Raw genomic sequence first — 25301 nt, 5'->3', positions numbered from 1 at the left:
TTCATTTGTATATAAATATCTGACAATATTGGTTTTATTGCCACTATTTCTTGCATTTTGTTTCCCAAAGTTATCTGGATATCTCTACTGTTATAAGGAACATTTCTTTCTTCCTCATAGCTTAGAGAATACAGAGCTTTTATCTGAACCACTGGCCCTCATTTCTGGGTCTCCTTAATATAACACATTTGATATCTGGACATCCAGTCTTTATCCAAAAACCTCCAATAAAGGGGTATATCCATTATCTTCAAAGGTACTTATTCCCCTTTAAGACAGCCTTAATTTTTAGCAAATGTTTTCTTACAACAACTCTGAGTCAATTTCCCTCTCTGACCTAGTTGCCCCACTCTTGAGCATTAGAGGTTAGCAGTGTGGCTCTAGTATCTAATTTGGTAATTATACATATGCATTTATCTCTTCCATTTCCTTTTTGGTTTATAAACTCTTAATTAAACTCTTTACTAGCCCTTGTTAAGTGCACTCCATCTCTGTCCAAGAGTTCATCATCTCTATTTTTAAACTGGTCCAGAAATTCACATCTCATTCTTGGATACCACCTTCTTAAATAACTGCTTACTTCCCAAATCTGTCTTTATCTTCTTTAGGCAATCTGTATTCTTAAAATCTTCAATTCTTTGTCTGACATTTTATATTCCTTAGCAATATTTATCAGATTCTTTCTGGTAGTCTTGCTTGTGGCCCTAAGAATCACTAGACATAGTAGCCATCAGGCGTGATAAGTCTTAGAGAAGTTCTCCATCAAGTCTTGGATAAATGTCAGTGGACCTTTCTTTTGTTAATACTAATTCAACAAAAATCTGCCCTAGCAGACCCTCATTTTTGAATAATCTCTTACCTGATGAAACTTGTGGATCTGCAGCACCATTCAATGGAGGACAAGGAAGGAGTTCTTTTCTCCTCAAAGTTTCAAACAGTCCTTTTTTGAGAAAAGGCTCATATCTGATTCTTAGATAAAAGTGCATTTGGAACTGCATGACCTCTAAGGTCCTTTCCAGTTCAAAACCTATGATTTTATCATCCTTTGAGTTATCTTACATCTTCCATCTGCCTCTTTAGTTATTTTTTCTTCTTTATTTTTAAACTCCAACTCTTCATCTATTTTTTAAAGAACATTACATTCTTCCTGATAACCTAGAGAACGGTGGGCCATTCTTCAAGCCCTGGGCCCTCTTTTCTAGGAAGAAGACAAACCTGCACTTTGGACATAAATAGCAATCACTTAATCATTTCAAAAAGACTAACATTATGCATTATAAGTAATTCGCCGCAGAACTATCTCTGCTCTCCACACTTTCCAGAAAGCAAGATCCTTAGTCATTTATTTGTCATTATTGCTATATCAGAATATGATGTTCCAAACTCTTGTTCCTGGATCACAAGATGACTCAAATAACTTTATCTCTTAATTTTCCAGTTTCCTTATCTAAAAATTAGACAAAATGGTGTAGTGGAAAGATAACTAAATTCCTGTTTGTCCCAGTATTTCCCTCTAGTTAGCTATATGATCTAAGAGTTATTTCATTATTCTAAGGCTAGTTTCTCTATCTAATCACCCCCCAAAAAAATTTAGATTAGATTAAGTAATTTCTATGGTTCAGATCTAAGACTCTGTGATTCTATGGGTTGAACAATGAACTAGAAAGGTAGGAAGATAGAATTATAGATCAGAGAATTTCAGAGATGAGAATCTTTTCAGTGATCAACTGACCTGATTCTAGAAGAGGAATTCTTAATACAATATATCTGATAATTGGTCATTCAGTCTTTACTGAAAAACCTCTGATGGAAAGGGAGTGTAATCCACTCTCTTCTAAAGGCAATTCACTCCCTCTTTAGACAGCTAGCTCTGTTAGCAAGTTTTTCCTTGCATCAATATTTTAACTTTCATTTTTTAAAATTTTGAGTTTAAAAATCTCTTACCTCCCTTCCTTTCCCCTCCATGAGATGGTAAGCAATTTGAATAATAGGATATATATTTATATGTACAAAATCATGTAAAACATAATTCCATATTTGTTACTTTACATCAAGTCTATCAATTTCTCTTTGCCCTAAGCTGTCCCACTCTTGGGCACTAGAGAGCAGCAGAGACCCATTCTCTCCTGATGCCTTAGCTTTAGATGTCTAACCTGTGATGGGAAGTTAACCTAGATATTTGTTGTGAATTACAAATCCTTTTCCTCCCAACATCCCTATGAGTCATGTAGCACAAATATCATAATATCACCTACAGATGAACACACTAAGATTTAGGATAAATGACTGGTGGTGAAAATAACTCTCAAGTCAGAAAGCATGGTTTTGAATACTGTCTATGCCATCTTTCTGGGCCTCAGTTTCCTTGCCTTAAAATAAGAGGGTTGGACTTGATGACCTATAAGATACATTTCAGCTACTTAAGAAATGGAGGAAGTTGTTAGCAAAAAGCATTATCTGTGAATTTTGAAAATTACTAGCAAATAGATTAGCATATATTAAAGAAATGAGGCTGGATTTGAATTCAGGTCTGCCTAACTCCAGATCCAAAGCTCTTTTCTATGCTTCTGAGACAGTTCCAGGAATAAAGAGGGGCCATCTGCCCTGGTAGGATTACATCTAAGACACTGTCTTTCCTAAAAGAAGACATTTATAATTGAATGCAATGACAAGCCAGAAACTGCCCAGAAAAGGGCAACCAAAATACTGAGGAAAGCCTTTGAGTGTGTGTCCCATAAGGGTCAGCTGAAAGAGCTTGGGATATTGAGTGTGGAGGGAGCAGGATAACCATCTCAGGTATCTGAAGGTATCCAAGGTATTCTGTTCACTTCCAAGGCAGAACCAGGAGCAGGAGCCAAAACGTACCACTTGGCAGATCTAGGACTGGGGCCAGACTAGGATCTGGGGTCCAGAAGCAGAATGAGCTGCTTGGAAAGGTGGTGAGCATCTCATCACTGGAGTCTGCCAGCATAGGAAACTCGGGATTTTTTGGGATTCTTTTTCAGTTTCAATTGAACTAGGTTAGTTGAGACAACTTCCTATTCTATCATTTGGTCTTCCTGTGAAACTCAAGGTACATATAATTTAACAACTTGTTGACATTATATGTTATGTTTTTAAAAAGATCCAGTAGATAAAGTGATAAGTCTGTGGTCTTAGCCCTGAATGACTGTTTCCAATTCTAAATTCCATGTTTTAAGAGTGATGTAGATAAAGTGGAAGGAATCCTGAGAAAAGCTAGCAAATAGAATTTACAGAATGAAATGGAAAAGCAAGTCTATGAAAAAAATTGGAGGGAAGTATAAATTTCAGAAAAGGTTAATGAGTGATTAAGAAACTGTATCCAAATGTCTACAGGGTTAAGAAGATGCCAAGTAGTTGTTCACTATCTCCCTTAGAGGCAAACAAAAGCAAACCTACACAAACACCAGCAGCTTCAACATAGTGATGAGGAATATGAGCCTTCCTTCCCTAGAAAGGGTAAAGCCAGGAACCAAAATCAGTAAGGGGAGAGAAGGCACAATTAGCATGTCTGCCTGGATTTGTCTTGGCAGAGAATATGGAGTGGCCTGAACAGGGCAGGGTCAACAGAAAGAGGGCAATATTCTTTAACCACAAATTATCAGCAGAAACAGCTAAGCAATAATGACGAAGATCCCAGACAATGAATAATTAAGTTCACCTCTTCCTTTACCACAGGAATGGAGAAATAAAATCACCTACAATGTCAGCTACAGTTTCTGTACAGGATATTTTTGCTTTCTTTGTTTTAAGAGAGGGTTCAACTTGGAAGATGAGGTAGGAAATGATTGTGATATAAAGGCAAAGGCATTAATAAAGTGTAATTTTAAAAATAATTATGCTAACCAGATCAGTTACCTTTCAGGGATATGGATGGGAGAAAATTCCTATAAAAACAAGGTATAGAAGTAATCACAAAAAGATAAACCAGATAATTTTGATTATATAAAAGCTTTTCCAGAAACAAAATTGATGCAAATAAGATAGGAAAGAAAAGCTATCTATTGAGAAAAAAAAATTTCAAAATATCTGATAAAGGTCTGCTTTGCAAGAGATATATAGAGAACTAATATATATGTGTGTGTATGTGTGTGTGTGTATATATACACATATACATATATGTATATGATCATGAGCCATTGCCCAATGAACAAGTAGTCAAGAATATGGATATATATACTTCTAAGAATTAAAAACTACTAACAAACATATGAGAACTACTTCTTCAATCATTAATAAAAAGATAAATGTAAATCAAATCAATTCTGTTTTATCTCATATCCGGCAAATTAGTAAAAATAACAAAATATGGAAATAATCAAAATTGAAGGGATTGTGGAAAGAAAGGCATGTTAAGTAAGAAATTATTGGTGAAGCTGTGAATTAGTCCAACCATTCTGGAATGCTATTTGGAATTATGCTAAAATAGTGACTAAAAGCCCCTCTGACGCAGAGATCATAGTGTGACTTGTATAACTCCAAAGATATTAAAAGATCAAAATAAAGGTCATAGACACAACAAAATTTTTATAGCAGCATTTTTTTTGTAGCAAAGTAGAAATAACATAGGTGCTCAATGATTGGGGAATGACTAAACACATTGTGCTACATGAATGGAATGAAATATTGTGCTATAAGAAATGATGCAAATAAAGAGAACTATATAAAAATTTATATGGACTGATACAAAATGAAATAAGCAAAACCAGAAAAAGAATATATGCAATGACAGCAACAAAAATGGAAAGAACAAAAACTAAACTGTATGATTATGATAACAAAACTTGGTACTAAAGAGAAAAGAAATTGTATCTCCTTTTTTGCAGAGGTAGAGGACTACAATTGTGGAAAACTGCATTTAACTTTCGATTTGGCTGATGTACTGGTTCATTTTGTTGAAATACTTTTTTTTCTCTTTTTTCTTTTCTTTTCTTTTTTTTTTTGCAAGGCAATGGAGTTAAGTAGCTTGCCCAAGGACACACAGCTAGATAATTATTAAGTGTCTGAGGCTGGATTTGAACTCAGGTACTCCTGACTCCAGGGCTGGTGCTCAATCCATTGTGCCACCTAGCAACTCTGTGACCTTTTTTTCTTTTTAATTCTTTGTTACAATAGATGGCTCCCTGTGTGATGAGGGAATATTAGGTGATAGAAAAAAAAAAACTCTCTCAGAATAATTAACCAGGAGCAGTATGAGTTCAGACAGGAAGGAAATAAATAAGAAGCACCCACTATTGTGCCACAAATGCTATCTCATGTGATCCTGGCAACAACCCTGCGAGGTAGGTTGCTATCATTAGCTTCATTTCAATGAAGAAACAGGCAGATAAGGTTAAACAACTTTGCCAGGGTTGTACTACCAGGAAGAATCTGGGGGTAGCAGTAGAACTCAGATTTTTCTGGCTCCAGGTCCCACTCTTTATCCAGTGTACCACATTGTTGCCTAAGGGAGAAGTGATTTGGGGGGGGGGGGCAGAGCAAAAAGAAGGACTCTGTTAGCTGTGCATTTTTAAGAGGTATTAACTGAGATGAAAGCAGGAAAATCAGGGAGTTCAGCCTAGCAGGTTGGATGCCAAGCTAAATTGGAGACACTGGTTTACAAGAGGAAAGTCTAGGTCCAAAGGCTAGAGTTACTAGAATGAACTAAGAGGTAGACAGAATGGTCTACAGACTAAGGTCAACAGAAAAAGGAAACTCAGGAGAGAGCTTTGCACAGGAAAGTATCTGATCCAGAAACACCTAGTAACAAACATCTTATCAGGTTGGAAAACCAAGGCAATGAGCAATTAGGGCTAGAAAATAGTAACAGTAGTTGATATTTATAAGGCATTTAAAAATTTACAAATTGAAGATTGTCTCATTTGATGCCTAATGTCAATCCTGCTAGGGTGGAGCCCATAGGTATTTACTTACTCTTCCCATTTTAGAGGTGAGGAAACTGAGAAGACAATCCTATACAGTACTGGCAAAACTAGGGCACTGTGCACAAAACTTTAGTTACAGTCTGACCAGAATAGAATCCAGGGAGACTACACCCTCCTGTGTTCTGGACACTATACCTCTAAATTTAGTCAAAAATCACACTAACTTTTTCAACTGCCAGACTGACTCATACTTATTTTGATGTTCACTAATAATCCCTAATATCTTTTAGACAATCCAGTTGAAACCTTCCTTCACTATCTTAAATTAGTGTAGTTGATTTTTTTCAACTTCTTAATATCTTCTGAGAGAACCTATTATCTACCATGGTCTTAGTCAGTTAAACATTTAAGCATCTATAAGCAATGGAGATACAAAAAGAGGCAAAAGACAGTCTGTCTTCAAGGAGGTTACATTCTAAAGAGGGAGAAAACAGAATTATACAAACAAGCTACAGACAGGGCAAATGTAAAATAATAAAGAGCACAAAGGGTTTGGGAAAGGCCCCTCATAGAAGATGACAAGATTTAAATGAAACGAGGCAGAAATGAGAAGAGAACATTTCTAAGGAAGAAAGGTAGTGGAAATGTCCAAAGCCAGAAGACAGTTTTGTTTCTGGAACAGTTAGGAAGATAGTGTTCTGGATCAAAAGTACACGGGCAGGAAAGAAAGGGGATAGGTTATGATGGGCTTTGAATGCCAAAAAGAGCATGGAGTGAGAATGGAATTTACTGGGGGGTGGGGGGGGTGGAGTGGAGGGACATGCTCAGCCAAATCACTTTAGTGGCTGAATGAACAGACGGACCACCAGCAGGCTGGGGCAGTCATCAGAGGGACTGCATCAGAGTAGAGGCAAGGTCAGAGGAGAGAAGGGGCCTAGGTCAGAGAATGAGATCAAGATGAAGTCAACAGACCTTGATGACATATTGAATATTGGAGGTGAAATTCAGTGAGGACTAGAGGATGACATCAGCTTAAGGAACTAGGAAGATGGTGCTGTACTCTACAGCGAAAAGGAAGGTTCAGGAAGAGGAAGAGTTCAGGCGGAAAGATATTGAGTTCTGTTATGGACATGTGGCATTTAAGATGCTACTGGATATACAATTTGAGATATCTGACAGATAGTTGGGGATGCAAGATTGGAGGTCAACAAAATGCAGGACAGATATAACAACAAATGCAGGATAGATATAAGAATCACTAGCATAGAAATAGTAACTAAATCAGTGGGAGTAGATGAGATCTACTCTTCCCTTTTGGGGGGACTTCCAGTGAAGAGGAATAGTGGGAAATGAGAAGAGGGTCCAAGACAGAACCCCAAGAGACACCTATGGTTAGAGGGCATGATCTGAAAGAGGATCCAAAGGAGAATGAGAAGGAGCAGTCAGATAGGTAGGAGGAGAGCAGAACAAGTATCCTGAAAATCTCAAGAGAATATCAAGAAGTCAATGATCAACAGTTTGAGAAGACTAGTGGATTTGACAATTAAGAAATAACTGGTAAATTTAGAGAAAGAAGTTGGGTAGGATGATGAGGTCAGAAACTCAATTGTAAGGAGTTAAGATAAGAGCGAGAAGAGAGAAGTGAAAGCCATTATTGTAGATGATCTTTTCAAGGCCTTTTGCCACAAAGGCAGAAAAGATATAGAATGATGGGGATGGAAGGATCAAGTGAGCATTTTTAGAGGATAAACAAGACATGGACATATTTATAGATAGGCAGGAAAAAGTCAGGAGACAGAGATAGATTGAAAGTAAGGGATACATGGGGGTGGCTAGGTGGTGCAGTGGATAGAGCACCGGCCCTGGAGTCAGGAGTACCTGAGTTCAAATCTGGCCTCAGACACTTAATAATCACCTAGCTGTGTGGCCTTGGGCAAGCCACTTAGCCCCATTTGCCTTGCCAAAAAACCCTAAAAAAAATAAAATTAAAATAAAAAAAAGAAAGTAAGGGATACAAAATGACTAATATGCAAATATGTTAAACACAAATGTACATATACAACTTTTACCAGACTGTTTGCCACCATGGAAGGGGGAGGGAATTGGAGGGTGTTAGAAAAATGTGGAACTCAAAAATTTGCAAATGGATGAATGTTGAAAAATTACCATTGCATATAATTGGAAAAATAATTCTCAATTAAAAAAAAGAAAAAAGAAAGTGATAGAATGAGGGATGACAGAGGGGCAATATGTTGGAGACAGGTAGAGGGGTTAGCCTTTGTAAAGAATAAGTCTCTTCTTCGTGTGAGATCATTCTCTGAATGCTCCCTATTCTCTCTTCTTCCTCATCTCATTTCACTCAGATGCCTTCTTCCACTCTCTCCTCTTTACCTGTCTCACATGAAGGAGTGACTTATTCTTTACAAAGGCTGTGTCATCAGGGAGGAGCCAGATTTCACTAACAGCTAGAAGATGGGAGGAGTGAGACATGAAAATATTTAGGATAAAGAGAACTTTGCCTATGGGAGAGAAGGCATAGTGGAAGGGTAGCATTTGGACCTTTGGAAGGGAGAGTTGAGAAGGATGGGAATAAAGAAGTAAACTGGGGATGGGAGCATGGATGTTGATCTTCAGAATAACTGAAATTAGTAGAGTAAAAACAAGTATGAGAATGCTCACCATTGAGTGGAAAGTGGTGGTGTTCTTTTCAGAAGAGGCCAGAGAGGGGAGCTGGACACAAGTGGAACACAAGATGAAAAGTAGATACTCAGATGGGAAGCCCTATTTCACTACTCCTCTTCCCTCTGAAGGTTAGAGAATCAGCAGTAAACTGTTCAGCAAAAGACAGACATTGAATCTACACAGTAAAAGATGGAAATATCAGTCCCCCATTGACTTTCCTCTTTGTTTTCCCTCAAGGAAAGGATATGGGAGGAAATGGAAGGCCTGCATACTTTTTTTGCATCAAAGGTTCTATAACATGGGGCTGACAGAGGAAGGTAAAATTTGTGTGCTGGCACAGATGAAAATCACTCTGATTTTGCCTAGCAGCCTTCTTTCAGGGGACAAACAGCAGAAGATGGAAGGGGTATGGTCAAAGGAAGGTTGTCTCCAAAAGGAAGTGAAAGAACTCAGCACCTAACATTTAAATTCCTTGAGGGCAAAGACTGCTTAATTTTTATCTTTGTGTCTTTCTTTACCACCTGGCTCTTCCTTTAGTACAGTGATCCTCACATTCAGGTGGTGATTGACAAAATAAATCCTGAAAACATTGCAGTGTGCTATTCCTACCAGCAGAGAGTGCTTTTGAGCATCAAACCACAGAAATGGATTCACTGGTACCTTAACCCTCCAAAAAAAAAAAAGTCAAAAAAGGTTATATATTCCATATTCTCAAAGAAACCAGAAAATGAGGCATCCTGTTAGCCTTGGAGGTCATCTAGTTTAACTTCCTCAATAATCAGCTAAGAAAAGTTAAGTGGTTTGTCCAAAGTTACAAGAGTTAAGTAAATCACCCTAACTAGCTCTTTTCATAGGTTGTCCTAGACTAGTTCCCATGGACTATTAAGAGAGATAGGGAGGAAGCCTGAGGACTTTGTCTTGCTTCCAAATTTAACCTGTCACAATATTACCTAGGTATTCAACTCCTTTTCTCATGTCTTGTCCCTTCTTTATTCTTTAATCCTTGACCCATTGTATCTATGCAATGGCACTGGGCCTTTCTAAATCCTTAGCTTTGTTTTTTACTATGAATCTCCCTGATTTCCTCTTCTGAGTTTCTTTACACCATTAGAATAAAATTTTAGCCAAAGGAAACATCCAAGTCTACTGGAAGTTGGGACTTACTCATCTTCTTGTCCACCCTGAATCATATTACCAAGCTCCTGCTCCCAGACCTGTTTCCATCATTACCATTTTCCTAGACCCCCGGGACTTGAAACCCTGTAATTTCCTTGGTTTCCCCCTTCAATCCACATCAATCAATCAACATTTAGTAAGTCCTCATCTGCTTATAGCCAAGGAGAAAGTGAGTCTGATGACTTAGTACCCCCCTCCCATCAAGTGCATGTCAAGACATCACCTCCCTGATATCAGTCTTCTTCCAGAATGAAGGACAAGCAACAAGCTCTCATCTGCTTACAACTAGGTTGTTCCAAAAGCTCACCTTCCTGAGTTGTTGAACCTTTCCCACTCTCTCAGTCATCTTGCAAATTGATATTAAATCAATGCTCCTTAAACACTGCCTTTCTTATGTCATTTTTTTCAATTCAAAAAAACTATTATTGGCTCCCTCTTACTCCTTCCTAGCACATTAAATCTAATTTAAACCCCATTTCCTATCTTTCGAATGTCTCCATCACATTCTGGCCCCTCTCTGCCTATCCAACCTTTTCAATTTTGACTGTCATGCCCACTATTCAGAATCCCACTAACTTCATGAAAGTGTCCTTGCCTACTCTCAACTTCAATAATCTTCCTCTTCTTCTGGATTCCTATTATTACTTATGGTTTATACCAACCAGTTTAGCATTTAATTATAACCTACTTTGTATTCTATGCTATTGCTTCATGTGTTGCTTTTGTCTCTGGCCTAATAGAATGAAAACTCCTTGAGGGAAGGATCCAATTCTCATATTTTTTTCTGCATACACATAAAAACTTATGGTGGCTTAGCTTTGACATTCCTATCCATATTAGACTCAAATTGAGTATCAACTACAATGTGAAAACTCACCCACGCTAAAAGAGGTAAGTGCCATGATCCCATAGTAGGAGAATGCACCTGTCTCAAACTTCATGTTCTCCTTCCCAGCTTCCACTTCCACTTTTCCCTGAAAGGATATGGGTATAAGGATTACAAATAAAGGAAAGAAGAAAACAAGAACAGAAAAAAAAGGAAAGGCAGAAAGAAGGTAGGGGTAATTTGGTTTCATATAGCTGAGATAAAGAAGAATATTTTTACAACCTTAAAGAGTCAAGGACTGGGAGTAGGTAGCTCTCTTAAAGAAGGGCTTCTCTATTATTGTGCCTGGAAGCTTTTTGTGATCAAGATGAAAAAGCTCAAATGGTAGGACAGTGTTCTGAGTTATGCACACAAGTGTTATAATGATAGATCAGTATGTAATGGGAGGTTGGGGAGTGAAATCAGTTCAGGTGGTAAAGCACAGAGAGACGGCAAGAAGGAATGGGACCAGCTCTCATAAAACTGCTGGGGAAATGAAAGGAGTAGTTTACCTGTAATATGAGGATGAAATAGTCAGCAGGTTTATTTCGAGTATACAGGAAATGCCGGGCACCAAATTTATTGTGGTCATCAAACTTTAGCTCTTGAATGACATCTGGGTACTTGAGCAGACGAAGGAGGATCTTCTCAGATATGATTGAGGAATTGAATAGGGGCAATTCTATGGAAGAAAGGAGATAATGCTGTTATAAGGGTGTGGATTCCCCTTCCCCTGGCAGTAGTTTATAGGAATCTTCAGAATGAGGCAGCTAGTTAACAGTTTCCTGTAAAACATTTAGAAGAAAGGGCAAAGATCTGAATCTTGTCTCATCATTGTTTTAGATCCCCATTCAGACCCCCTGATCACTAATAAGGGGAAATACATATACTCCTAACCTCAAAGGATTCTGTCATGAAAACTATTATTGAAGGAATAATGAGGGATTCAGTTTGGAGGCAGGGTAATTGTAAATGGGAGGAGGAATGGGAGAGGAAGAGGAGCATAAGGGAAGGTATGCCACATAAGCCTTCAAGTTCTCCCTGAGATAAAGAAGTCAGGAGCTTCTTTTGTCAGCTCTTTTCTAAGGAAGCTATAAGATGGAAGAAATGTTAAAGCAAACAAAATGAAAAGGAACCCTTACAAAATTTAAGTGAGGACCATGGGCCCAGTCACAGGGGGCAAAAGTATTGCAAGCATGACTCTGTTACATGAGTGTGAGACCATGTATCTTGTATACACAGGCACTAGAGTTACATAAACATTTCCTCTTCCCTTTCAAATGCCTTTATATAGGGTCACCCAAAGTCATTTGTAACCAATAGACTTACATAGATCATCCCCTGACTGATGCCAACTTTATCTCCTCTCCAGTGATCTCACACAGGCACTGTTTTCATGATTGTCTCTTATGATTTTTAGCCCCTAACTCTATATTCTTACTTTGAGTGTGGAACAGATACTCACCTATAATGCACAATCTACAATCACAGGGGGAAAATAAAGCTTTATCCTCTCCAGAGGCAGATATACTGTCCTTAACCCTTCATACACTCTTTTTTAAAATTTATTTAAAGCAATGGGGTTAAGAGTGACTTGCCCAAGGTCACACTACTAGGCAATTATTAAATATCTGAGGCCGGATTTGAACTCAGGTCCTCCTGATTCCAGGGCCAATATTCTATCTACTGTGCCACCTAGCTGCCCCCTCCTTCACACACACTCTTTACCTTGTGCTACTCCATACCACAGAGTTGGCTAGAGGCTAAATGTTGTTTTCTTTTAATCACCATCTCTGGCAATTAAACTTGAAAACCATATATTATATTTCACAAATATATAACTATACAAATATTTCACTCCTTCCTCATGGGCTTACCAGTTGCCAGGAATCGGTGAGCTGCCAGAAGCAGCTGGGGTGAGATTTTTACCCTCAACTCATCAGCATCCTTGAAAGCCGAGAAATCTCGCTTGTTCTTTTGATTGCTTACCCGTTTTCGGCTTCGGTTGTCAGCTAAAAGAGAAAGGGTTTGGGTTCAGTTTAGCCTGATGGTTTTGTCACCTTGAATTACCCTTGCATTTGTTTCTCCCAGGTTCTGACCCCTCACCACCCAAGCATAATGAACTCTAGGTTAATTCCTAGTTCCAAGGCTGTGGCTGATGTGTGAAAATAAGAGGAAATGTATAATGATGCCTTCAGCTAGTTGGGCATCAGGCTGTTGGCAGGGCCTCCACATCTTCTTGGAAGGATGGCTCCCTCGTGGTCGTGCTCTTAGTCAGGTTTAATAGATTCTTAAAAAGGGGGGGGAAGGGAAGAGAAGAACTTTTGGTGATCCACTATGAGGTGGGCAAAAAGGGAAAGGGTGAGCCTTACTGTACATATCGGATTCATCCAGGATCTCTGATTTGATGATCTCCTCAATGACATCCTCCAAGGTCACCAATCCCAAGACTTCATAAAAAGGGTCACCCTCACCCTCGTTGTTAACTTTCTGCACAATGGCCAGATGTGACTTCCCTAGGGAACAAGAAAGTGAATCAGAGGAGAATGAAACAACAAGGACAAAGATCACAGGTTTCCCTCCAAAAGAAGCTTTGGAGGAATATTTCTCCTTTGAAGGAATATTAATTTTTTAGAAGAACATATATGTTTAGCCAGAACAGATATAGTCAACTTAGAAGAAAAGTTTCTGTCCTGAAGAATCAATCAATTAAATAATCAATAAGTAGTCATTTGGTGCCTACTTAGATACCACCAGATACTATGCTTGGTACTAGGAATACAAATACAAAAGTGAGACAATTTCTGTCGTCCAAGATCTGACACTCCAGTAGGGAGATATATTATAGGTCCTCAAAGGTCAGGGGATTTGAAGCTGTAAATGCTTGACTGAGAGCTCCTGATGAAAAGTAGGTATTCTGTTGAAGGCCGTATTTACTTTGTATATGAACATAAAGTGCAGACATTCATTCAATAGAAATTTATTAAGCAACAACTGTCAGCCACTGTGCTTGCTGGGTGCTAGAATGTAAGAGTTCCCTCAAGGAGTTTTCATTCTGCTGGGCTGGATGCCCACAAACAGGGTCTAAGTGTGATACACAGCTCCAAATATTCCTGCCTTAACATCTCCATAAACCTAAGTTAGCCATGACATGCACACAGCTGGCCCATGAGATAGCCCAGGGCACATTTTCTTAGATCCCAAGCTATTAACAAATTAGCCAAGGCTGTGATTACACCATTCAAGGGCCCCAATTAGGGAGGGGGCTGTCCACTTCACACAAAAGAGAAGAGTATGAACTAGGAGAGTCCACAAATGACCAGAGCTAAGGAGCTTCCCAGCTTGGGCTCCTGAGAGCAGGCAGAGGCTTGTTTTTGAAGGATTTCTTCATCTACAAGGCAGGGAAAGTTCATTTCTCTGACTGTCCTAGAACTCTGGGGAGGGAAAACATCTGATAAGGATTGACCTAATCCATAAATGGGACTGTGTTAAACCCCACACATGAACAGACTTATGGAAACATCACAAAGACGAAAGGACTTGTGAAGAGTATGTCAATTTTGCCTATCTCTTGCTAAATATATCTGGCAGAATGCTATGTTTGTAAATCTTAAAACAGCAACCACAAACTCAGTCTGCTCTGCTTCCCACTCCCCTTCCCCCAAATTACCAGCAAATAATCAATTCAAAAGGCTCTGTGATTCGCCACTGGGTCATAACCTGTCCATGCCTGTCCATGCAGTGACAATGTCTGTCTTCCCCTTAAGTTTGCCTTGGGAGTGCAACTAAAAAATTAGTGCTGATGTCAGGAAGATGCCTGTCAAGTCTATGGTGAAGACAATTTGATGACAGCAAACTAATTACGCTCATTATGGACTTGTCTAAGTTTCCCAGGTCAACCAAGCACAACCAGAAATCACTCCCTGCAACGAATAGGACAAATGTCTTAGACATACTTGCTATCATTTCCCTAAGACTGTTCTGCCCTCTAACCAACTATCCTCTATTCTTCCAGTCTCCTGGGTTGATAACCTCAGCAGGATACTTAACCCTCACTTCACAAATGATCGCCTTATCTTGCTATTTTCTACTTGTACAACATCTCAAGTCATAACCTTTCTCTTCACTCACCCAGTTCACATCCTCTCTTCCAGCTGGTCTGCCTGGCTCTGTCTCTTCCTTCTCTAAGCCATTCTCCACACGGTTACCAAAATCACTGTTTGCTTACAGGATGCATAGCTGACCATATTCCCTTTCAACAATCTGACCTTAATGTTCTCTTCTGCTAGATTCTGTTTCATTACACAGTCACACATTAACATCCAAGTAGACTGCTACACAGCTGTCCATCGCCCAACTTCATGCCTTTCCCCCAACTGGGCCCCACACCCATGAGCTCCTTCCCTCTGTTCTTTCAAAATGCAACACAACACTACCTTCTATAAAGTACTTTTCTGATCTCCTCACCTGCTCTCTTTCCTCAATAACTACCTTGCACCATACTGCACTTCATATTTATTTGAATAAATTTATAACACAAGTTTAATACTTAATGACTGATTGACACATGTGTTCCACAACAGAATGCAAGCTCCTTGAGAATAAAGATTGCTATATTTGTTTGAGCTTTGTGTTCCCAATGCTGTGCACATAGTATCTGCTTGATAAATGTTTACTGATTGATTAATTGGCAGAAATTCTCTAACTCACTTTTATTGTACATAAGGTCATCCAGCAAGGTAGCAACAATGAAGGGCTGCAAAGACCAAGAAAGTAAGGGGCTGCCTCTCAGGACATGCCTAGCTGAACCAATTATGGCATTTGAATGCCATTGTGCCATGAGGAACGTGGCATAGTGAGCCCTGGGAAGGCTTGCTGAATTAATGCAGAGTTAAATGAGCAGAAGAAGCAAGAGATCAATTGATACAAAAACAACAAAGTTACATAAACTCTGCTCAAATAAATAACATTTTTTTCAAAAGACTGATGGTGAAGGGGCGGCTAGGTGGCGCAGTGGATAAAGCACCAGCTCTGGAGTCAGGAGTACCTGGGTTCAAATCCGGTCTCAGACACTTAATAATTGCCTAGCTGTGTGGCCTTGGGCAAGCCACTTAACCCCATTTGCTTTGCAAAAATCTTAAAAAAAAAAAAAGACTGATGGTGAAGCAGTCTCCTGACAGAAAGATGATAAAGGGTGCAAAAAGAGATTTATAGTTTTTGGACTAGGTGATGTGGAAAGAACATAGATATTAACTGAAAAAACTCTAAAATTTAATTTAAAAATGAGGGGAGGGTATCATCTTTCTCAATCTGGCATTATCCTTAGCTCCCCCCAAATAGAGACAAATATCAAGAAAAATTCTAAGCAAGTCAAGAGTTGACCTGATGGCCAGAAAAACTCAGGGCCTAAGAAGTTAGATAGGATAGAGAATGGAGGAGCAGATAATTTCTCTTAAAGTCATCTAAATTAAGCCAATCCATTGAAAGTAAAGAGAATGGGGAAGTAGGGGATGGGATGTAGGGACTGCAAAGGTGTGTGAGAAGTCCCTCAACCCAACAGATAGATCTATCTAAGGATCCCAGTATAGTTCAGTTTTATAGCTCAAGTTTATTCTTTTTTTCATGTATATTTTACAACTGTGAGGAACTTCAGAGGCTATCTAGTAATTTAACACATGAAGAAACTGGGTCCCAGAGAAATGAAATGCTTTCCCAAGGGCCTACAAAATAGTTAAATGGTAGCCCTGGGTGATTAAAACCCAGGTTTCCAGATCCTTGGTCTGCTATTTTTTTCTTCTAGACAATAATGGAATCTTTCCTTTTATTCTTGGTTTTGACCTTAATGCATTTTCCCCCTCCCAAACTCACTCTTCTCCCTGGGAAAGGGGGCTTCCTAATCAGTCACATGTCTCTTTAGGGGAGGGAGTGATTCTTTTTCTCAAGGAAAAGCTTGATCCCAGGGCCTGGATAATTGGAGAATACTTCATCCCACCCACAAAACCCTCCATCCCCACAAACCCATCCCACAGGCTCTTGGGGAGACACACATCAGGACAAACAAATAATTTAAAAGTTGAATTGGGTCTCTCTGGCTAAAGCTATGATTTCAGCTTTAATGACAATAATTATACCTCATGCAGTTGAAATGAGCTAATTCCTTTTGTGGTATCATTTTGCTGTCTTCAGCCATACTGCCTTCTCTTTGGTCCATGGAATATATTGGTGGAATGCTAGAATCAGAAGACTTGAGTTCAAATCCTCTCTGTGACACTTATTGGCTATGTGACCTTCCAAGTCCCTTTATCTCTCTGGGCCTCAGTTTTCTCAACTGTTAAATAAGGTGGTTGCCCTAGAAAACCTTGGAGGTCCCTTTCATTTCTAAATCTATGACCCTATACATCCCCTGGAGGGTCACTTCAATTTAGTTGGATTCACTCTTGTACACTGACTCCCCATTTTCACAAAGTCTCACATTTAAATTCCATAACACCTGGTAAGGCTAATGTATCAATGAGCCAAAGGGGAGCACGTGTGTCAGTTCTCTCTCCTCTGTCTCTTTATATTTCTTTTTCTCCCCCCACCCCAATACTCACACCCAAAGAACTCCCTTAGGCCTGCTATATGCCATCAGATCTCATTACATTTAGTATCAAAGAACCTTAGGGAAGGGAAACAAGTCATGTAATTCAGTCTCCTCATATTAATAACAATGGAAATACCTGCTATTGGCATGCCACTCTTACAATGCATTTTATAGACATCATTCCATGTAAGCCTCACAACTGTGATGTGGGCATTAGAGGTATTATTAGCCCATTTTGCAGGTGACATAGCTAGTTGATGGGGTAGATAGAGCCCTGGTCCTGGAGTCAGGAGGTCTGACTGGCCTCAGACACTCACTGACTGGTTGTGTGACCCTCCACAGGTCACTTAACTTCTGCTTATCTCAGTTTCCTAATCTGTAAAATGAAATGGAGAAGAAAATGGCAAACCACTCCAGTGTCTCAAAATGGGAGTCTCAAGAGAGTCAAGACAGGATTGAAATGATTCAAAGATGACAACAACAATCACCTGAAGCTCAGAGAGGTAAGGTAATTTTCCCAGAGTCACACAGCAGACAGTGTGTATACTACATTGCCTCTAAGGCCCAAAGTCAAAAGCAGCAGAAGCAGCAGAAGCAGCAGAAGCAGCAGAAGCAGCAGAAGCAGCAGAAAGGACATGGATTATCTGAACCTATCTCTTTCTGCTATGGCTCCTTCACATGCTATTACAAACATCTGGTTTTCTCTAGGGGGAGAAAAATGATTAATAAAATATAACTGTGCCAACTCAGACTACTAATTCTGACACCGGCAAATATTGTTCAGCAAAAGAATAAAATATATAGCATTAATTAGGGCTTTAATGTTAATGATACATTAACATGAAACAATTGTTAAAATTAATAAGAATGGCAATTTTAATGAGCTTAGCCCATTTTTATTAATAGTGTTTTGTATCTTAGTACTGAAAAAAAGAATAGGTTTTTTTTTTGTTTGTTTGTTTTTAGGTTTTTGCAAGGCAAATGGGGTTAAGTGGCTTGCCCAAGGCCACACAGCTAGGTAATTATTAAGTGTCTGAGACCGGATTTGAACCCAGGTACTCCTGACTCCAGGGCCGGTGCTTTATCCACTGCGCCACCTAGCGGCCCCGAAAAAAAGAATAGTTTTAAAAAATATTTCCTATTTTAGATTTCCTACAAAACTTGGAGAGGAGACCTCTCCTACCTTTTTTTTAACCCAAAGTGAGCTTTCACTAAACAACTTTTAGGAGCAGACCATTAACTAACTGGTAATGGATCTCAGAAGAGAAATGAAGCAAATCTTTATGTATTAACTCATATATTCTCAATTTGACAAATACTGATTCAATAATTACTCTGAGACAGGTAACCCCACAGAGCTAGGAGAATATTTCTTCCCCATAAGCTGCCTGGGAAAAGTATTTATTCATAGGCTTAAGACCTGGAAACTAGAAGTCATTTATCTAACCTAGGCTCAGTGAGGGGACTTGCCCCAGGTACACAGGTCAAAGGAGTGGAAATCCAGTTCTCCCCCAGTCCTTAAATTAAAATACCTTTGAAGAAGTTAAATGATGACTTCAGAAACCAGAGGACATCAAATACTTTATTATTGTCTTGCAGTTTTTTCACCCAGCTTTTCTTTTACTAGTATTAGCAACAGTGCTGGAAAGGAGCTCAAAGCCATTAGTCCTATTCTCTCATTTTGCAGGAAATGAGGAAATAAGAAAATATGAAACCCAGGGAGGTGAATTCACTTTTCCAAGGTCATCCAAGGGTATTAAGCATCAGAGGCTTGAATTTTGCTAGGCTGATCCTCTGCCCAAGCTTGGTCTGCTGTTCTTACCCCACTCTCTTCAACCCAGTGCCCACTTAGGCAGTGACCCAGTCTGCCAATCTTCCTTTTCTTGCTAGAATGAAGGGAATATTAAAAAATAAGAACTGGGGACAAAACAGTAGGTTTACCTGATCTGGGCAAATAATGGTTTGAGATATCCCAGCCTCCCTCTTAGTCCATAAAAATAAAATTCTATAACCTCTAGATACCTATAACCTTAGATACCTTAGAAGGAAAGGGTATGGAGAATCAGTCTTGATGATCCCTATTTCCTGGTTAGCTGGAGTCCAGCCCTTTTTCCCATAAAATCCTTTACAAATGGTCAAAAGGTAGAGAAGAATGATCAGATATTGGGTTTCAAAGTCCACAACATCTCTGGGAGGGCCCTGCCCACTGCTGTAGATCTTTCCTGGGCATGAAAGGAGTTGTCTCAACCCTTATCATGCTCTCAATTTCCCTGGCATATCCCTGCCTGGCCCTGATCAGAAAGGATACACAAACTTCAATGGTACCAATATCACTAGACTAGACCTTTCTTCACCATTAGCTGATCTCAGATTCCTTTGTTCATTTCTGACTTTGTCCTGCCAAACTAGGATATCAGAGCAAGTACTCTTTGATTATCAGAGTAAGGAAGATAGAGGGAAGGGGAAATGATTCCAACCTCTAGTATATTTCATTGGGGTGTGTACTCAGAGAATTGTATTTTTTTTAAATTTTCATCAAAGTTGAACATTTATTGAATGTTTACAAAGATTATTTTTGTCAAACTAAAGAAACTTTAAAAACTAAAGTTGATTTTAAAATTGACTAAAGTTTTTTTTTTAATTGGAACTTTTAAATGACATAAAATATTTCTTTTTTGAAGACATTATGTTGTGCCTGGGCACACCCTGTAACCTCACAGATGATTCCAAACCAATCCCTAGAGGGGCTGGACCAGATATGAGTGCTTTAATTCCCAATCCCATAAGAAATGATGAACCAAAGGTTATTAGTCCCTATGGAATGAAGACATGGCAACAACTCTGGAGCACAAGCTCAAGCAGAGGGAGTGATCATTCGGCTTTGCCAGGACTTTCCCCTCCTTTTCCCTACCTTCTCTCCAGCCCTGGGGAGGATTAAACTGGCTAACTCCAGGGCTATTAATAGGAGTTGACCTCAACCAGCAGGAGGACAGGCCCGCAAGGGAGGGCGAGGCCCAGAAGCCCATCTCAGTAAAAAACCTGAAGGCAGCCAGCACTACACAAGGAGACAGAGGCGACCTAGAGGGTGTGGGGGGGGGGGGCCCAAGGAGAACCTTTGCTCTCCCTCTTTTTAACAGCTCAGTTTCTTTACTTTCTGGCCACTCCCTGGCTCTCTAGAACAGCTCCTCAGGTTGGTTTTTAATGTGTTAAGTCTGCAAACAAGGCCCAAACCATATTCTGCTCAGCTCTCTGGAAAGAGTTCTCTTGCTAAGTGAAAGAAGCAATGATCAAGAGTGAAAAGAGTGTTTAATAAAGATTTGTTGACAAAGAAGCTCCTCTTCCTCAAGTCTACCTCCTCCCAAAGCTCAGGAATACCACTTTGGGGTAGGCCTCAACCCATGCCATCACTTGGATATACAGGATTCCCAATACAAGAAAAACACAAAGACTGATGCAGAGAATGATTACAGCAGGCTCAGGGGCAGCCCAGAAGCTCTGAACTTCCAAGTTAGCCCAGCGTTCCAATAGCCAAGTGTCTATTGATGGTCCTGAGACCTGTAATCAAAGGTTAGGGAGAGAACAGGGGCTATACTCTAACAAATTAAATATTATTTAAATTTTTCCATAAAATAATCTGTATTTTAAAATATAAAACTGGACACACATGTTTAAAAATATTTATAGCAGCTCTTTTTGTGGTAGCAAAGAACTGGAAATTGAGGGGATGACCATCAATTGGGAAATGAATAAATTACAGTATATGAATGCAATGGAGTACTATTGTACTGTTGAAAAATGAGCAGCTGGACTTTGGAACAGCCTGAAAATGAAGCAGGGGATCTCTGGACACATAAATATTGTATTCTTTTTGTACTAGAAACAAATATTGTAATTTTTTCTGTACCGTTAAACTGTTTCTTTATCTTCTGTATGCCCGTAAACCCCATTTCTGGCAACAGATACTCTAGACTATATCATTATGTATTGCTATATGTTTGACCTTGGTCCCACACATTCACTTATGGGGCAGGTCAGTCACACTTGTGCAGTAGATGTTACCTTAAACCAGGTATTAACCCTTCCTACACCAGTTGTTAACTACTTCTTAGAATGTAGCCTAGTCCCACCCTTCACAGAGGGGTATTTAAGGAGGGTCTGGTGCTTGGTTTTCTCTCTTTTGCCTTTTTCCTATGAGACTGGATCAGAAACTACTGCAAATTCTTCCCCATGAGGTTCCAAAGAATTCTTAACCCTCTATCAAATACTTAATTTTCTCTATCACTTGTCTACTATTTGTTAGTTGTAACCCACTGCAGGGTCAGATGGTTCTATGAATTCTTCACTAAACCAACCCTAATTCCAACCTAGAGAAGCCAGCAACAAAAGGACTAACTGGAAGTGATACTGAGTGAAGTAAGCAGAACCAAGAGAACATTGTACACATTAACAGCGACATTGTGAGATCAACTGTGATAGACCAAGTTCCTCTCTGAAGTTCAGAGATCTGGCGGCTAGGTGGTGCAATGGATAGAGCACTGGCCCTAAAATCAGGACTACCTGAGTTCAAATCCAGCCTCAGACACTTAATAATTACCTAGTTGTGTGGCCTTGGGCAAGTCACTTAACAAAAAACAAAAAACAAAAAAAAATTCTAAAAAAAATAGATTAAGGATGATCCTGAGAGACATGCAAGGATAATGCCATCCACATATGGAGTCTGAATGTGGGGCAAAGCATACTAGATTCTTTTTAAAACTTATGTTTTCCCTTTCTTTCTCATGGCTGTTTTTCCCATTAGTTCTAATTCTTCTTTCAAAACATGACTAATATGGAAATATATTTAACACGATGTACATGCTCACTGTCATAAGAAAGGGAAAGAGAAGTGGATGGTAGAAAATTGTGGAACTCAAAAGCTTGCAAAAGGATGTATGTTGAAAGCTATCTTTGCATGTAATTGGAAAAAATATTTAAAAAATGAAAAATTTTAAAATAATATACATATTTGATCCTATGTTATAGTTAATGAATGGAAAGAGAGAAAGGCAAGAAATTCCAAGGGAAGGAGAGAAAGACATAAATAAGGATAAGGGAAAGACAAACTGAGTCAGATGCAGACACACTTAGAGAAACAAACATCAAGAAGGTATCATGCTAGATCACACAGAAACAAACATACAAACATATAGATACATACAGAAAAACTGAGAAGAATCTAAATCTACTGGCTTAACTGGACACCCAGGCTCCAAGCTTCTCCCTCTCAATTAACCAAACTCAGATTAAGTGGCAGACACTAGACTAGATCATTTCTAATCTGTCCAAAATCAGCTTCCTAAATCACAGATCAGAGTAGTCACTCTCCGTGGGCTCCCTCAATGTCTCCAGGACATAAAAGAACCAACTCTGAGCTCCCCCATTACCCAGCTATGCCCCTATTTCTCGAGCTGGCCAGTGACCTCTGACCTGAATTCAATGCAGTATTGATCACCTCTGAGCACTTAGCAGAAGCTGGCCACCTTCCCCTTCCCCTCTCCCTTCCCCCCTCCCAATACCTGCTTAGATCAGGCAGGATCCTTTGTGAAACCCTTTCTGATCATCTGTGTTGTTGGTTCTCTTTCCCTCTTCAGGTTTTCCCCAGAATACTTGAATTTCCTCCTTACTCCATTCGGTCCCTAACATGTACCTACTGGTTAGCCTCATTCAGAAAATTCCCTTTAGGTAGACTTTTATTTTTGTCTGTGAATCTCTAGAACAGGACCAGCTCACAATAGATACCTAGAAAATATTTGTTAAATTGAGTTGAATTTCACAAGGTAAAGTCTCCTTTCTTGGAACCTTTGATTTTAGCCAACATGTTAATGGAGAGAATGCTAGACTTGGTGGCCTGGCTTCCAAGGTCACCTGGGATATTTATTGGCTGAGTGATCTTGGACTAGTCCCGAGAATTCTCCAAACCCCAGATTCCTCTTAGGATAAAGGAGAATAATATTACTAGTACTACCTAAGATTGGTAGCCACAAAAAGTTTGGTAAACCTAACAATAGTGTAAATTACCACCCCCAAAGGCTTTCAAATCTCAGCTGCATTTTAGTCAAAATACCAAGTCCAAAGGAAATTAAGCCAAGGGCAAAATCTCAAGGTGATCAGGTTCATGGCCCCAAGTCTATCATTATGGGGGCCAACTTATGATAGACAAGGAACTGAATTAGCCTGCCTAGTTTCACAATAGATTCTTCTACAGAGCCTTATTCAAAGTAAATTTTCTTTTCTTGAAAGGACTTATAGTGACTATAATAAGTATGAGGGACTTTAGGGTAGAAAATTGCTTTAGACAGCAAAACCCAAGCCCTAGATAAGGAAGAGATTATTTGGGTAAGCTCTAAACATTTTCCATTAATGCAAATCTTAAGTAATATGAGGCCATAAGGCTTTGGACTGTCTGGGGGGAATATAGGGATGGGAACATGACCTGATTCTGAAAGTTAGTCCTTCAAAGAAAACTAAGGCAATTTGGGATTGGGGGTAGGAGCACTCCTCCCAGAAACCCCCTGAGCCCAAGAGGCAGTTCCTCAGAAAAGCACTCTGATTATAGGGGAAAGTGGTTAGTGAAGGACAAGGTTTATAATATGTACTGTGGGGAACTATTTTAATTGAAATCTAGCCAGAGCCTGGGGCTTTCCAGAAGCTAGTCTGACCTTCTTTCTTTTTTTTTCTTTTTTTCTTTTTTGGTAACCTGTAAATAAACCCTTAGGGGAAAGGAAAACCAGACTAACTCCTCTGGAGGAAACCCTTAAGGGCCAGAGTTCATTTACACTAGGCTTCAACCCATTCCTTGCACTGAAGCAAGACTGAGTCACACCCCTTTCCCTCTAGCACTCTTCCCTCTCCTCCTCTCCACCCTCCAAAGGAAATAAGGAGGATGTCATTCCCTTCAAATGGTTCTCCCTTGCAGCTACTTTAAACTACTACTTTGAGACAGGTCTCTGCTTCTGCTTGTCCCCCCAATGGGGCATCTGGCCCAACTCCCAGCTATCTACCAGGAAAGGAGGAAAAGAAAACTCAGGGGAGAGCTCTCAAAAAAGTAGTGCCTGGAGAATTGACAACCACAACTCCGAGGTTCCACTGGTTTCTGAGAAGAACGTCATTTCCTAAAGCATATAAGGAGAAGAAAGTTGACACTCAGGTATTTGCTGGTGATTGATAAATTAAAAACAGCATCGCAGGCTAATTTATAATCATTTGAAGCTTGCCACTTCCAACACTTGGATTTTAAATCTAATTCTGGTTAGGTTCCTGGACTGAAAAATGGGTATTGCTAAAAGCAAGTTCTTCCTGGCTCCTCTTACATTTTAGGAAGTGAACAAAATCAAGCAAGTGGGGGTTGTTTGGTAAAGTGGCTGCCAGCCTGAGAGGAGTTAAAAGGTATTACTGATGTCCTAAATAAAATAACTTCTTTAATGCAGAAGGAAAAACTGAAGGAGGCAGCATGCAGGGAAAGTTAAGGGAAAACCTGTGGACAGTCAGCAAGCACCTCAGGTCCCCAAGCCTTATTCCAACATTCCCAGGAAGGTGTCCTGCAGTTGGGGTGGATTCTTGGTGGTGGTGGTGGTGGGGTTATGAGGGAACAGGAGAAGAGCACAAACCCAGCAGACCAGAAAGGTTACAAGTTACCTTACTGGAGGGAGTACTGTTCACAGAGGATCAGAGGATCATCAATGTATAATTGGAAGGGACTTTAAAAACCATTTTGTCCAGGCTATAAAGCTGTAAAGAAACCAGAGGAATGAGACAACTTTTCCCATACCAAAGAAAAAAATCAATGAAATCCATCAAACACCAAAGTATATGGAGGGAGACAGTGAACAAGATGCTAGTGTCTTGCTTTGTACTTTCTATTACCTTCAAATTGCATTTTCCTCAGAAGGAGAAAGGGAATTGCTACCTCCAAAGTGAGGGAAGCAAGTCTCAGGGTTTGAAGAGAACATAGTCATGGGTCTAGATAGTATCACAAACTCTTCTCTAAGTTTATAATACTAAATACTAAATGAATTTTTAAATTAAATACTAAATTATAATACTAAATACTAAACTGTGAATATAGCCAGTA

At 39.5% G+C, this 25301-nt stretch overlaps 1 protein-coding gene across 2 annotated transcripts in view; it reads right to left on the bottom strand.

The window, feature by feature from the left end:
* CNNM4 (cyclin and CBS domain divalent metal cation transport mediator 4) overlaps positions 1–25301 on the bottom strand; it is a 71522-nt gene that overhangs the window by 30954 nt on the left and 15267 nt on the right. For both annotated transcript variants that reach the window (XM_074210035.1, XM_074210036.1), the window contains exons 2-5: positions 12981–13124; positions 12486–12620; positions 11121–11290; positions 10621–10717 (exon numbers count right to left, since the gene is read on the bottom strand). In XM_074210035.1, the coding sequence (XP_074066136.1) occupies positions 10621–10717; positions 11121–11290; positions 12486–12620; positions 12981–13124 (546 nt within the window). The remainder of the gene's footprint in view (positions 1–10620; positions 10718–11120; positions 11291–12485; positions 12621–12980; positions 13125–25301) is intronic.

This window comes from Macrotis lagotis, chromosome 1, assembly GCF_037893015.1.
Source record: "Macrotis lagotis isolate mMagLag1 chromosome 1, bilby.v1.9.chrom.fasta, whole genome shotgun sequence".
In the NCBI taxonomy this organism is placed as follows: domain Eukaryota; kingdom Metazoa; phylum Chordata; class Mammalia; order Peramelemorphia; family Peramelidae; genus Macrotis; species Macrotis lagotis.
This window is presented reverse-complemented; position numbering and strand designations above follow the sequence as displayed.